A 12135-nucleotide genomic window follows, 5' to 3' on the forward strand; every position below is an offset into this window, starting at 1 on the left:
ATTTTTTTTCGGTCTTTTTAATTTATATTGCAGCTTTATTTGTGGGGAAAAAAGGACATAAATTTTATTTCAGTACAGCATCGCACGACCGCTCAATTGTCAGTCAAAGTAACGCAGTGCCGTATAAAACGGCCAGGTGGTGAAGTGGGGTAAACCTTCTGGAACTGAAGTGGTTAAAGTGGAATCCTGCTCCCTGGCAGTCTGTAGTGGGGGGTGGGGCGCTATGAGTATTCCTCAGTGACATCACTCGTAGATTGTAGAGAATCCACAGGACTGCGTTGTCCTGGAAGGAAACGGCACATCATTGCTGACATCCTTCAGATAATGTTCATTGCCTGGCTGTCATGCTGGTCCTCTGGTTTCTGTACTTTGAATTTTACTAGCAGAGCAGGAGTTATTTCCCTGGCTGCATACTGTGCCAGTGACATGATATTGAAGCCAGGCAAAAAAACATTTTCCAAAGGCGGTCAGCAACGGCATCCCACGTATTCCTTTCAGCGTGAGCTTTCTTTACTGACCAAGGATCTGTAAATCTGTCCGGGTTCTGTGACTGGCGCAGCCAGGAGGGTGACAACACTTTCCCTGCCAACGTTCTAAAATCTCATCCACTATATTACCAAAAGTATTGGGACGCCTGCCTTTACATGAACTCTAATGGCATCCCAGTCTTAGTCCGTAGGGTTCAATATTGAGTTGGTCCACCCTTTGCAGCTATAACAGCTTCAACTCTTCTGGGAAGGCTGTCCACAAGGTTTAGGAGTGTGTCTATGGGAATGTTTGACCATTCTTCCAGAAACACATTTGTGAGGTCAGGCACTGATGTTGGATAAGAAGGCCTGACTCGCAGTCTCCACTCTAATTCATCCCAAAGGTGTTCTATCTGGTTGAGGTCAGGACTCTGTGCAGGTCAGTCATGTTCCTCCATCCCAAATTCGCTCATCCATGTCTTTATGGACCTTAACTGGAACAAAGGGGACCAACCCCAACCCCTGAAAAATAACTCCACACCATAATCCCCCCCCCCCCCCCACCAAATGATTTGGAGGATTGGCCCGATTTTTTTTTTTTTTTTTTTTTTTGCAATTTAGTGTGGATGAGCAAGTTTGTGGTGGAGGAACTTGACTGGCCTGCACAAAGGTGTTCTATCGGGTTGAGGTCGGGACTCTGTGCAGGTAAGTCAGGTTCCTCCACCCCAAACTCTCTCATCCATGTCTTTTATGGACCTTGCTTTGTACACTGGTTCAAATATTTGATGGAGGGGGGATTATGGTGTGGGTTTTTTTTTTTCAGGGGTTGGGCTTGGCCCCTTAGTTCCAATGAAGGGAACTCCTAAGGCGTCAGCATACCAAGACATTTTGGGCAATTTCATGCTCCCAACTTTGTTGGAAAAGTTTGGGGATGGCCCCTTCCTGTTCCAATATGACTGCACACCAGTGCACAAAGCAAGGTCCATAAAGACATGGGCGAGCGAGCTTGGGGTGGAGGAACATGACTGGCCTGCACAGTGTCCTGACCTCAACCCGATAGAAATCCTTTGGGATGATTTAGAGCGGAGACTGTGAGCCAGGCCTTCTCATCCAACATCAGTGCCTGACCTCACAAATGTGCTTCTGGAAGAATGGTCAAACACTCCCATAGACACTCCTAAACCTTGTGGACAGCCTTCCCAGAAGAGTTGAAGCTGTTATAGCTGCAAAGGATGGGCCAACTCAATATTGAACCCTACGGACTAAAGCTGGACACACATCATACAACTTTTGTTGGTAGATTTTTTTTGGATTTACCATCAACTATGTAGTGCAATGGCCGGCCTAAATGCATACAAATGAGAAGTGTTTGGGTCTGACCTCCTATTATATGGTTTTGGTAAGTCTAAAGGAAAAAAAATCTAAAGAAAATTGTATGGTGTGTATCCAGCTTAACCACTTGCCGACCGCCGCAAGTAGATATACTGCGGCGGTCAGCCCCTCACAGGCAAAGTGACGTAAATAAACGTCGCTTGCCTGTGAGGCTCTGGGGAGCGAGCGCGCGCCGCCGGAGGCGCGCTCCCGCACGGTCACGGACCCCCCCCCCCCCCGTGCGTGTGACCGGCGGACCCGATCGTCCGTGACAGCGGGAGAAAGGCAGACGGCTGATGTAAACAAGCCGCCTGTCATTCTCCCCTGTGTAGAAACGATCATACGGTTCTACTATGTAGGACCGTTGATCACTGTTCCTACAGCTCAAGCCACAGCCAATCACAGTTAGAATCACGCCCCTAGGGACACACACAGCCCCTCCCTCTCAAATAAAGTTAACCCCTTCACTACCAGTGTATTTTTACAATAACAGTGCATATGTATAGCACTGATTACTGTAGTAATGTCACTGGTAACCCCAAAAGTGTCAAAAATGTCAGTCAAGGGTCCGATCTGTCCGCCCCAATGTCGCAGTACCGCAAAAAAATCGCAGATCGCCGCCATTACGTGTTAAAAAAAAAAACAACAAAAAAGACAAAAATCTTTCCCTTTGTTAGTAAACGCGATAACTTTTGCGCAAACCAATCAAAATACGCTTTTTGCGATTTTTTTTTTTTTTTTTTTTTTTTTTACCAAACATATGTAGCATAAAACAAATTGGCCGAAAATGTTAAAAAATTTTGATTTTTAAATTTTTTTGGGGAATTTCATATACAAAAAATGTGAAAAATATTGTTATTTTTGCAAAATTGTTGCTCTTTTTTTGTTTATAGCGCATGATCAAAAAATCTTACAGGTGATCAAATACCACCAAAAGAAACCTCTGTTTGTGGGAAAAAAAGGACGTCAAATTAGTTTAGGTACAGCGTCGCACGACCGCGCAATTGTCCGTTAAAGTCATGCAGTGCCGAATCGCAAAATACCCCCTGGTCAGGAAGGGGGTAAAATCTTCCGGGGCTTAAGTGGTTAAGACTGGGATGCCATTAAAGTTCATGTGCTTGTAAAGGCAGGCGTCCCAATACTTTTGACAATATAGTGCAGGGCCCTCCAGCTGTTGCAGAACTACACATCCCATGAGGCATTGTAAAACTCTTGACATTCACAGACATGGCTAGGCATGATGGGAATTGTAGTTCTTGAACAGGTGGAGGGCCATAGATTGAAGACCCTTGATATAGTGTATGTGATGTCAGCTTCCCATACCAGAAAGACCAGGCAGTCCTCCATTCTGTAAAGATCCTGCCAGGAAGACCATTGCATAGGCAATTAAATCTGATAGGGTGACAAGTTTTCCTTCCCCAAGTGAAATCACTGCAGTGTTGTCACTCTTGCTGCGGCAGGAGCCCTATCAGTGAACAGCCATGTCTAGCTCCTCCCACAGTTCTTTAAATTGGCAGTGATGGCAAATCTTGGCACCCCAGATGTTTTAGAACTACATTTCCCATGATGCTCCAGTACTCTGCAGTGTACTTGAGCATCATGGGAAATGTAGTTCCAGAACATCTGGGGTGCCAAGGTTCGCCATCACTGGCCTATGGTTCCATGCGTGGGAGCCTAGGGAAACGATGTCAAGGCTCTGCTCAGCCCCCCCCCCCCCCCCCCCCCCCATCACTGTCTAGCAGAGTGCTGGAGACACGAAACTTCCCAGGGGCATTGACCAATAAAAAAAAGAGTGAATTACATTCCTTTTAAGGCATTTAACATACCAACTTCCTTTTTTTTTAAGCAGTCCGAGAGGAAAAAAACAAAAAGCTTTAGATGGACTTAAAGGACCACGGCGCTGTCCTGTGGTTTGGACAATGAAGAAGCCGCATTGTACTAATAGGTTATTATCTGCACTCAGTCTGCTCTCTCCTCCTGTCAGTGCTGCTGTACCTGACTGACTGCTAGGGCTGTCCCCCCCCCCTTCGTGCTACTGTGCACAGCATGACAAGAGGTTTTATACAAAGACACATCCAGGTACTTATACCAGCTGTATGTAGAAATACATTTAATTATTTTCATTCAATACACAAATGCATCACATTTTTGTTATCTGTCTGGAGTTCTCCATTCAAAGTTTGTTTTTTTTACCCTCTAACCTATTTCGGGGGCCCATAGGCATAAAAGGAAGTTTGGGACTTCCTGGTGTCCCTAGTCAAATTAAAAACTGTCCAAGTCACATTTGATTGGAATGTCAAAATTGAATTTCAATGCATTGGGAAAAAAATAGTTTCATACTCCATTGGTGGTTGTGGACAGCAGACAGTTCATTATGTAGATGTTGTAATAAATAGGGCCCACAGAAAGGGCCCGTTGGCTTACCGACTTCCAAACAACCCAACAGTGCCCCCCTCTTCCTGGTATGTTCATTGTATAGGTTTACCAAATCCATCTGTTCACATATAGTAGAGCTCATGGAGTGCCATGTGTTAAAACAGGAGGAGTAGAGATGCCGGAGTTGCCCTGTAGGGGGAGCTGCAGGTGGGATGGCAGATCCAGGTCCTGGTGAAATGGAACACGTGGGAGAAGTTTCCTCTACATCAGGGGTGTCAAACTCAATTTTTTCATGGGCCGCATCAGCAGTAGGGTTGTCTTCAAAGGGCCAGTTGTATCTGGGGTGCGCTACATACAGAGTGCAGGGTTCAGGAGTTCACTTTGTACAGAGTGCAGGGTTCAGGTGTGTGCTAAGTACAGAGTGCAGGGTTCAGGTGTGTGCTAAGTACAGAGTGCAGGGTTCAGGTGTGTGCTAAGTACAGAGTGCAGGGTTCAGGTGTGTGCCAAGTACAGAGTGCAGGGTTCAGGTGTGTGCCAAGTACAGAGTGCAGGGTTCAGGTGTGTGCCAAGTACAGAGTGCAGGGTTCAGGTGTGTGCTAAGTACAGAGTGCAGGGTTCAGGTGTGTGCTAAGTACAGAGTGCAGGGTTCAGGTGTGTGCTAAGTACAGAGTGCAGGGTTCAGGTGTGTGCTAAGTACAGAGTGCAGGGTTCAGGTGTGTGCTACGTACAGAGTGCAGGGTTCAGGAGTTCACTTTGTACAGAGTGCAGGGTTCAGGTGTGTGCTACGTACAGAGTGCAGGGTTCAGGCGTGTGCTACGTACAGAGTGCAGGGTTCAGGCGTGTGCTATGTACAGAGTGCAGGGTTCAGGCGTGTGCTATGTACAGAGTGCAGGGTTCAGGAGTTCACTTTGTACAGAGTGCAGGGTTCAGGCGTGTGCTACGTACAGAGTGCAGGGTTCAGGCGTGTGCTATGTACAGAGTGCAGGGTTCAGGAGTTCACTTTGTACAGAGTGCAGGGTTCAGGCGTGTGCTACGTACAGAGTGCAGGGTTCAGGAGTTAACTTTGTACAGAGTGTAGGGTTCAGGCGTGTGCTACGTACAGAGTGCAGGGTTCAGGCGTGTGCTACGTACAGAGTGCAGGGTTCAGGAGTTAACTTTGTACAGAGTGCAGGGTTCAGGCGTGTGCTACGTACAGAGTGCAGGGTTCAGGAGTTCACTTTGTACAGAGTGCAGTGTTCAGGCGTGTGCTGCGTACAGAGTGCAGGGTTCAGGCGTGTGCTACGTACAGAGTGCAGGGTTCAGGAGTTCACTTTGTACAGAGTGCAGGGTTCAGGTGTGTGCTGCGTACAGAGTGCAGGGTTCAGGCGTGTGCTACGTACAGAGTGCAGGGTTCAGGAGTTCACTTTGTACAGAGTGCAGGGTTCAGGCGTGTGCTACGTACAGAGTGCATGGTTCTGGAGTTCACTTTGTACAGAGTGCAGGGTTCAGGCGTGTGCTACTTACAGAGTGCAGGGTTCAGGCGTGTGCTACGTACAGAGTGCAGGGTTCAGGAGTTCACTTTGTACAGAGTGCAGGGTTCAGGCGTGTGCTACGTACAGAGTGCAGGGTTCAGGCGTGTGCTACGTACAGAGTGCAGGGTTCAGGAGTTCACTTTGTACAGAGTGCAGGGTTCAGGCGTGTGCTGCGTACAGAGTGCAGGGTTCAGGAGTTCACTTTGTACAGAGTGCAGGGTTCAGGTGTGTACTGCGTACAGAGTGCAGGGTTCAGGAGTTCACTTTGTACAGAGTGCAGGGTTCAGGCGTGTGCTGCGTACAGAGTGCAGGGTTCAGGAGGACGTTACGAGGGGTGCACTGAGTTTTGTAACCCCTCCCCTCATGAAGCTTCCCCACGGAGCAGAGGTTGGGAGCAGGAGGTGGCAGAATGGGGTTCCAGTCATGTTCCAGCTGTAAAACTGGATGTGAGGGCCACATGACAAGGCCTGGAGGGCCATTGTGTTTGACATACGTGCCAGGGGTGACAGGTGTTTGTATTGATGTTCGCTTAATCCAGTAATAGGGACTTCTGTTGTCGCACCCGGGTCAATCTTAGTCTGGTCCTCGGAATATCCTAATCATTACCTGACATATCTAGAGGTCAGGAATGCTGCGGCGGGGATGTCCTACAGGAAAATGCGAATTGCAGATGGTGGAAATGTTGTATTGGACTGTAAAGGATTGTGTTGCTGTAATTCTATCCCTGCTAGAGATTTTTGCATAGCGCACTGCGGCCCGTGTCCTCCATAACCAACGAGGTCCATTTCCAATAACCATTCCTGAAATGTGATATTTCCTTCGAAAGGAAATTCTTGTGCTTTCGTTTAATGTCAATTTTTGACCCTTTAAGCTGTCCATTCTTGGAGCGTCTCTTGCCTGTTCTTTACTGCTAGATCCAATTATTGGAGAGTTACCTTTGAATATTTTTAAACAAGCATTGGGAAGATTGGGAAACTGAAATAAGCTACAAGGACCTGGTGTACAAGCAAATAATAGTTTGAGGTTTTCCATGCCCTCATCCCAGGCAAACTGCACCACCACTGCAGATGCCAGGCCTTAAATGCTGGCATACCTGACATGCAATGCATTCTCGAATGCCACCAGCAAGTGTGAGACGAGCTCCTCCGGCGGAAAAGCCCACCAACGCATTTGTTTTTTTACGTCTGAACAATTGGACAATCTGAAAAGACAGAACTTGCAGAATCAGAATCCGTCCTCAGCTGCAGGACCTTGGGGTGCTTCTCAACACGTCCTTCTTTTATCGGTTCCAGGAAGACAACGTGCCGACTGGCTCCAGCTTTGCGACTGTTTGACCCATCTGTGGCTGGAGGGGTCCCACAAAGGATGGAGGACTGAGCACTGCTCTCCTGCGGAGGACTCGGAGTCTGTGGCGGCTTTGAGCAGCAACGGAAACAGCGACAAGGAGTCATGTAGAGATAGATAAAAACCAAGACAAGGCTGACCACGCAGCCCAAGAGGGTGGTGAGACCGGTATTGAAGGACTCTTCGGGCTTGGGGAAATGCACAGTGACATTAACCTCATGAGTAGCGTTATAACTGAGCCTTCTGTTTACCGCAATACACAGGTAGACTCCTGAATTCCATGGCTGAGCCTTGTGAATTTCTAAAGTGCCATTGGGATGTATCTTGAAGCTTTGGTTACTGTTCCCCGGAGGAAAGATAAAGTCGTAGGCTGGCGAAATCCATAAGAAGGTCGTGTTTTCCTGCGGCAAACTGGTATTACAAGTCACCATGAGTCGTTTCCCAACAAGAACTTTGAGTCCCAGGTCAGGGATGTGTTGGCCTAGTCCAAAAGAGCAATTATCAAACCCGCTCTGAGATTGCAAGATCCGAATGACCGCTCGTCGCTTTCCCATGTAAAGACAGGTGTGTTCCCGGGAGAATTCCAGTACAGAAGAAAAGCCCCGGTGCTCCCAGTGGCTGAGCAGCATAAACAGGGCACAGTTACAAGTTAGTGGGTTATTGTGCAAGTACAGCCCATTCTTGATGAAGGCGGGAAGTGAGGAAACCTCCTCTACTGGCAACTCTGAAAACTTGTTGGAGGACAGATCTAGGGTACGGAGATGGGGGTTCGTCAGATTCTGCATGGAACTGAATGCAAAGCTGGTCAGGTTATTCCAGCTCAGGTAGATTTTACGGATGTTGCCCAGGCGGGTGAAGGCCATCTCCTCAACGTAGGTGATGAAGTTGTTGTATAGAAGAAGTTCCTCCAGTTTAAAGAGTGTCTGGAATAATTCCACCTGCACGGTCTGGAGATGGTTTGAAGACAGGTCTAGGTGTCTAAGCTCCGTGGCGTTGCGAAAGGCACCGACGGACAGAGATTTTAAATGATTGTGGCTTAGTCGCAGAATGTGCAGATGTGGGATGTTGGCCAGCCAGTTGTCACGAAGAGACGCGATGGAGTTATGGCTCAGGTCCATACTGGTGGATGTGGCTGGCAGATATTCCGGCACGTTAATCAGGCTAACTTTTGTACAGCTTAGGAGGTCGGAGGCACAGATACATTTGGATGGGCATCCAGAAGTAAATGATAAAGTGTCCATCGCTAGGAAGACCACCAGGCTTCGTATCCATTCCCCCCAGCGGTGGCCAGTTCTCATGGTGTCTGATCAATCTCCTCGCCTCCGCTCTACAGATTCTAATTCCGTCTCGGTGAGCAGATGTGGACTGTCGGTCTGCTAATCATTGTTAAATACGACTCTAATGTTCCGGAATGATATTGGGTAGATGGTACCTGGGACAGAGCAGGATGGATGATGAGATGAAGAATTTATAAAGCTGCCAACATCTTCTCTCTCTCTCCCTCTCTCTCTCAGAGAACATGAACTTCTCAGACAAGGACAATGACTTGGGCACAAAGCGTCATCTTCTTCTTGATCAATACCTTGTGGTAAGTGGTGGCCTTTCTTTTTACGCGGAGAATAGAAGAGTCCTTATCTGTTCTGATGAGGCTGCCGGTGAATAGACTTTGTAGAGAGTTGAATCAATGCCGGAGTCCTCTTACAGTTGCTGATTGAGGCTGTCTGTACTGGAAGCACTTCTGACTCTTCCTCCCTCCCTCCCGATGTCTCATTGTCTTCTCCGTCATTGGCTGTATAGCGCTCACTCGTCCCTCCCTGAATAATATTCTCAATGGCTCTCTAGCTACTTTATGAAACGCTTGGAGGGGCAGAGATCCCAACTCCAATCCTACGAAATGACAGCGTGGGAAAAACCATCAGCGAGGGCCACTGAGCAGATGTGGGGGGGCCCCTGGGGTCATGCAATGGCCATCTCAATAGTGTTAGAGAAAGAGCTGACCTGTGATCATGAGAGTGATTACGACGTAATGGACATGTCTACTTCCCACCAATTAGTAGCTTGCACTGGTGTGTATTGGGAGTAATGGGAACGGGAATGACGTTACAGATAAAACTTTTATTGCTACAATTACATTTGTAATAAAGGAATATTAGTCTGGGCTGGTTGTGCAAAGATTTTAGGACTCCCCTTTCACTCACTTTATTAAACAATCGTCCTACCTCTGCCTTTTTGTGTGGAGGATGGTGGGATGAAATCTTTTTTTTTTTTTTTTTATTTGATTTTTGATTTAGTTTTCCAAGAGAGATTTTATAGAAGGTGAACGGCTTAAAGTGATATTAAACACACACTGTTTAATTTACATTGTCCCTTCTATTTCTGTATGGGGATGATGGCACTAATTATTTTCATAATTTTTATAATCATAAAAATAAGTACCCTTTTCCTAATCGATATACAACTGTCACATGACCCAGCTCTCTCCCAGCCTGTCTGCAGGAAAACAGAAGTAGCTGCTTTTTAAAAGTATATACTTAATATATATATTTTTGTTTTCATTTTACAGTGCATAGTGCAGCTATTTTGTATATTGTATAAGTAGGAGGAGCTTCAAGTCCTCTGCTGCTGGTCACCTGTTCAAAAAAAAAAAAAGAAAATAAAAAAGCTATTGAAATAATAGTTAAAAAAAAAAAAAAAAAAGAATTTATGTCAATAATTTTTTTTAACCACTTGACTCCGGAAGATATTTAACCTCCTTTTATTTATATTTATTTATTGATTTTTATATATATATATATATATATATATATATATATATCTATATCTCGTTTTTTTTAATATATATATATATTGTTGAAGATTTAACCTCCTTGGTGACCAGGCCATTTTTTGCGATACAATTGCGCGGCCACGCAATGCTGTACCCAAACAAAATGTATGGTCGTTTTTTTTTTTGGGTGGTATTTATTTGATCACCTCTGCGGTTTTAATTTTTTGCGCAATAGACAAAAAGATTGACAATTCTGGAAAAAAAATTGTACTTTTACTTTTCTACTATAAAACATATCCAATAAAAAATTTTTAACCACTTGACCTCTGGAAGATATTTAACCCCCTTTATTTATTTATTTAAATATATATATATTGTTTTTATAGTTGAAGATTTAACACCCTTGGTGACCAGGCTATATTTTGCGATACAATTGCGCAGTCGTGCGACGCTGTACCCAAACAAAATGTATATCCTTTTTTCCCACAAATAGAGCTTTCTTTTTGGTGGTATTTGATCACCTCTGCGGTTTTTTTTTAATTTTTTGTGCAATAAATAAAAAGACTGACCTGGAAAAAAATTATACTTTTACTTTTCTACTATAAAACATAGCCAATAAATTTTTTTTAACCACTTGACCTCTGGAAAATATTTAACCCCCTTTATTCATTTATAAATAAGTAGGTTATTGAAGATTTAGACCCCGTTCACACTGGGGCGATCCGACTTGCCGGGGCGACCTCACAGGTCGCGGTGCGCAGCTCGCACCGCGACCTCGGAGCGGCCGACACGGACTTCATAACATTGAAGTCAATGCAGGTCGCTCCAGGTCGCCCCAAAGAAGCTCCGGACTCTTTTTCTAAGTCGGAGCGACTTGTGTCGCTCCTATTAGAACGGGTCCACAGCTTCTCTATGGCAGGTGACCTACGGCGACCTGTCAGGCGACCAGGTCGCCTGACAGGTTGCCCCAGTGTGAACGGGGTCTTAACCTCCTTGGTGACCAGGCCAATTTTTGCGATACAATTGCGCGGCCGCGTGATGCTGTACCTAAACAAAATGTATGTCCTTTTTTCCCACAAATAGAGCTTTCTTTTTGGTGGTATTTGATCACCTCTGCAGTTTTAATTTTTTGCACAATAAACAAAAAGACTGACAATTCTTGAAAAAAAAAAAAAAATGTACTTATACTTTTCTACTATGAAACGCGTCCAATAAAAAAAAAAAAAAAATCGAATTTCTTCATAAGTTTAGGCCAATATGTATTCTGCTGTTTATTGATTGGTTTTCGCAAAAGTTATAGTGTCTACAAACTATGGGATATTTTTATTTATTTTTTACTAGTAATAGCAGAGAACAGCGACTTATAGCGGGACTGCGATACTGCGACGGACATTCTGACACTAATTGGCAGGTGCCGGCAGACATCGAGTCCGCAGAACCCGCTATTCACAGCGGGAGGGAGACCCCGGCGGTGTGCATGCGCGCACCCTACCCAGAAGAGCTGGTTAACGTGTATATATAGCGTACTGCTGCTGTCCTGTAGCAGTAAAACTTCTATTGGGTAGACAGTAAGTGGTTAATTGGCATACAAACATATATATTTGAAATCAAATCTTTATTATTTTTTGGCAATAACCTAGTATGGGCAGAGTTCACTAAATACTGAGCATGTGCAGAGCTGCCAACACTGCTCTGCAAAATCCTTAGCTGCAGTGGGGACATGGACAGAAGGGGGGAGACAGAGAACAGCGGGATCAACCAGTTTGCAGAACACATAAAACAGATCTCATAGGGGATGAGTGAGTATGAACAGAATGGAATAGACCATTTATTGATCGTTTATGATGTGAGATAAGGGACACTTTTACTTTCAGTCCCGGTTCACACTATAGCGATAATGGACATCGCATGTGATTTGGAGCGCACTTCTGTTAAAATCACATACAATGTCTGTGCGATGCAAATTCAGCCATACAGATTGTATGGCTGAATTCGCATCGGATTCGGACATAACACGCACAGGACCCTTTTTCGGGTCCGCAGCAGAATCTGATTGCATGGTGGTTCACACAAATGCGATCTGATTCATGTCCGAACTGTCAGTTCGCACTGCAATATGTGAACTGATCTGGGGGTGTCGTTCACCTTGTATTGACACCCCCAGCAAGCCTGTTTTTGTGGCTCACCAATGGTTTACATCTTGTGGTGAACCCTCTGTATTCACTCTGGTGAAGTCTTCTCTTGATTGTTGACTTTGACACACATACACCTACCTCCTGGAGAGCGTTCCTGATCTGAC

General features: G+C 45.4%; 2 protein-coding genes across 2 annotated transcripts in view; one reads left to right on the forward strand and one right to left on the reverse strand.

The window, feature by feature from the left end:
* RNF123 (ring finger protein 123) overlaps nt 1–12135 on the forward strand; it is a 107366-nt gene that overhangs the window by 78497 nt on the left and 16734 nt on the right. The window lies entirely within an intron of this gene.
* On the reverse strand, nt 6699–8807 carry AMIGO3 (adhesion molecule with Ig like domain 3). Its single transcript, XM_082265755.1, has one exon. The coding sequence runs from the start codon at nt 8365–8367 to the stop codon at nt 6904–6906; it is 1464 nt and encodes a 487-aa protein (XP_082121881.1). The 5' UTR covers nt 8368–8807; the 3' UTR covers nt 6699–6903.

Source organism: Pelophylax lessonae (genome assembly GCF_965119305.1).
Source record: "Pelophylax lessonae genome assembly, chromosome: 8".
Classification (NCBI taxonomy): domain Eukaryota; kingdom Metazoa; phylum Chordata; class Amphibia; order Anura; family Ranidae; genus Pelophylax; species Pelophylax lessonae.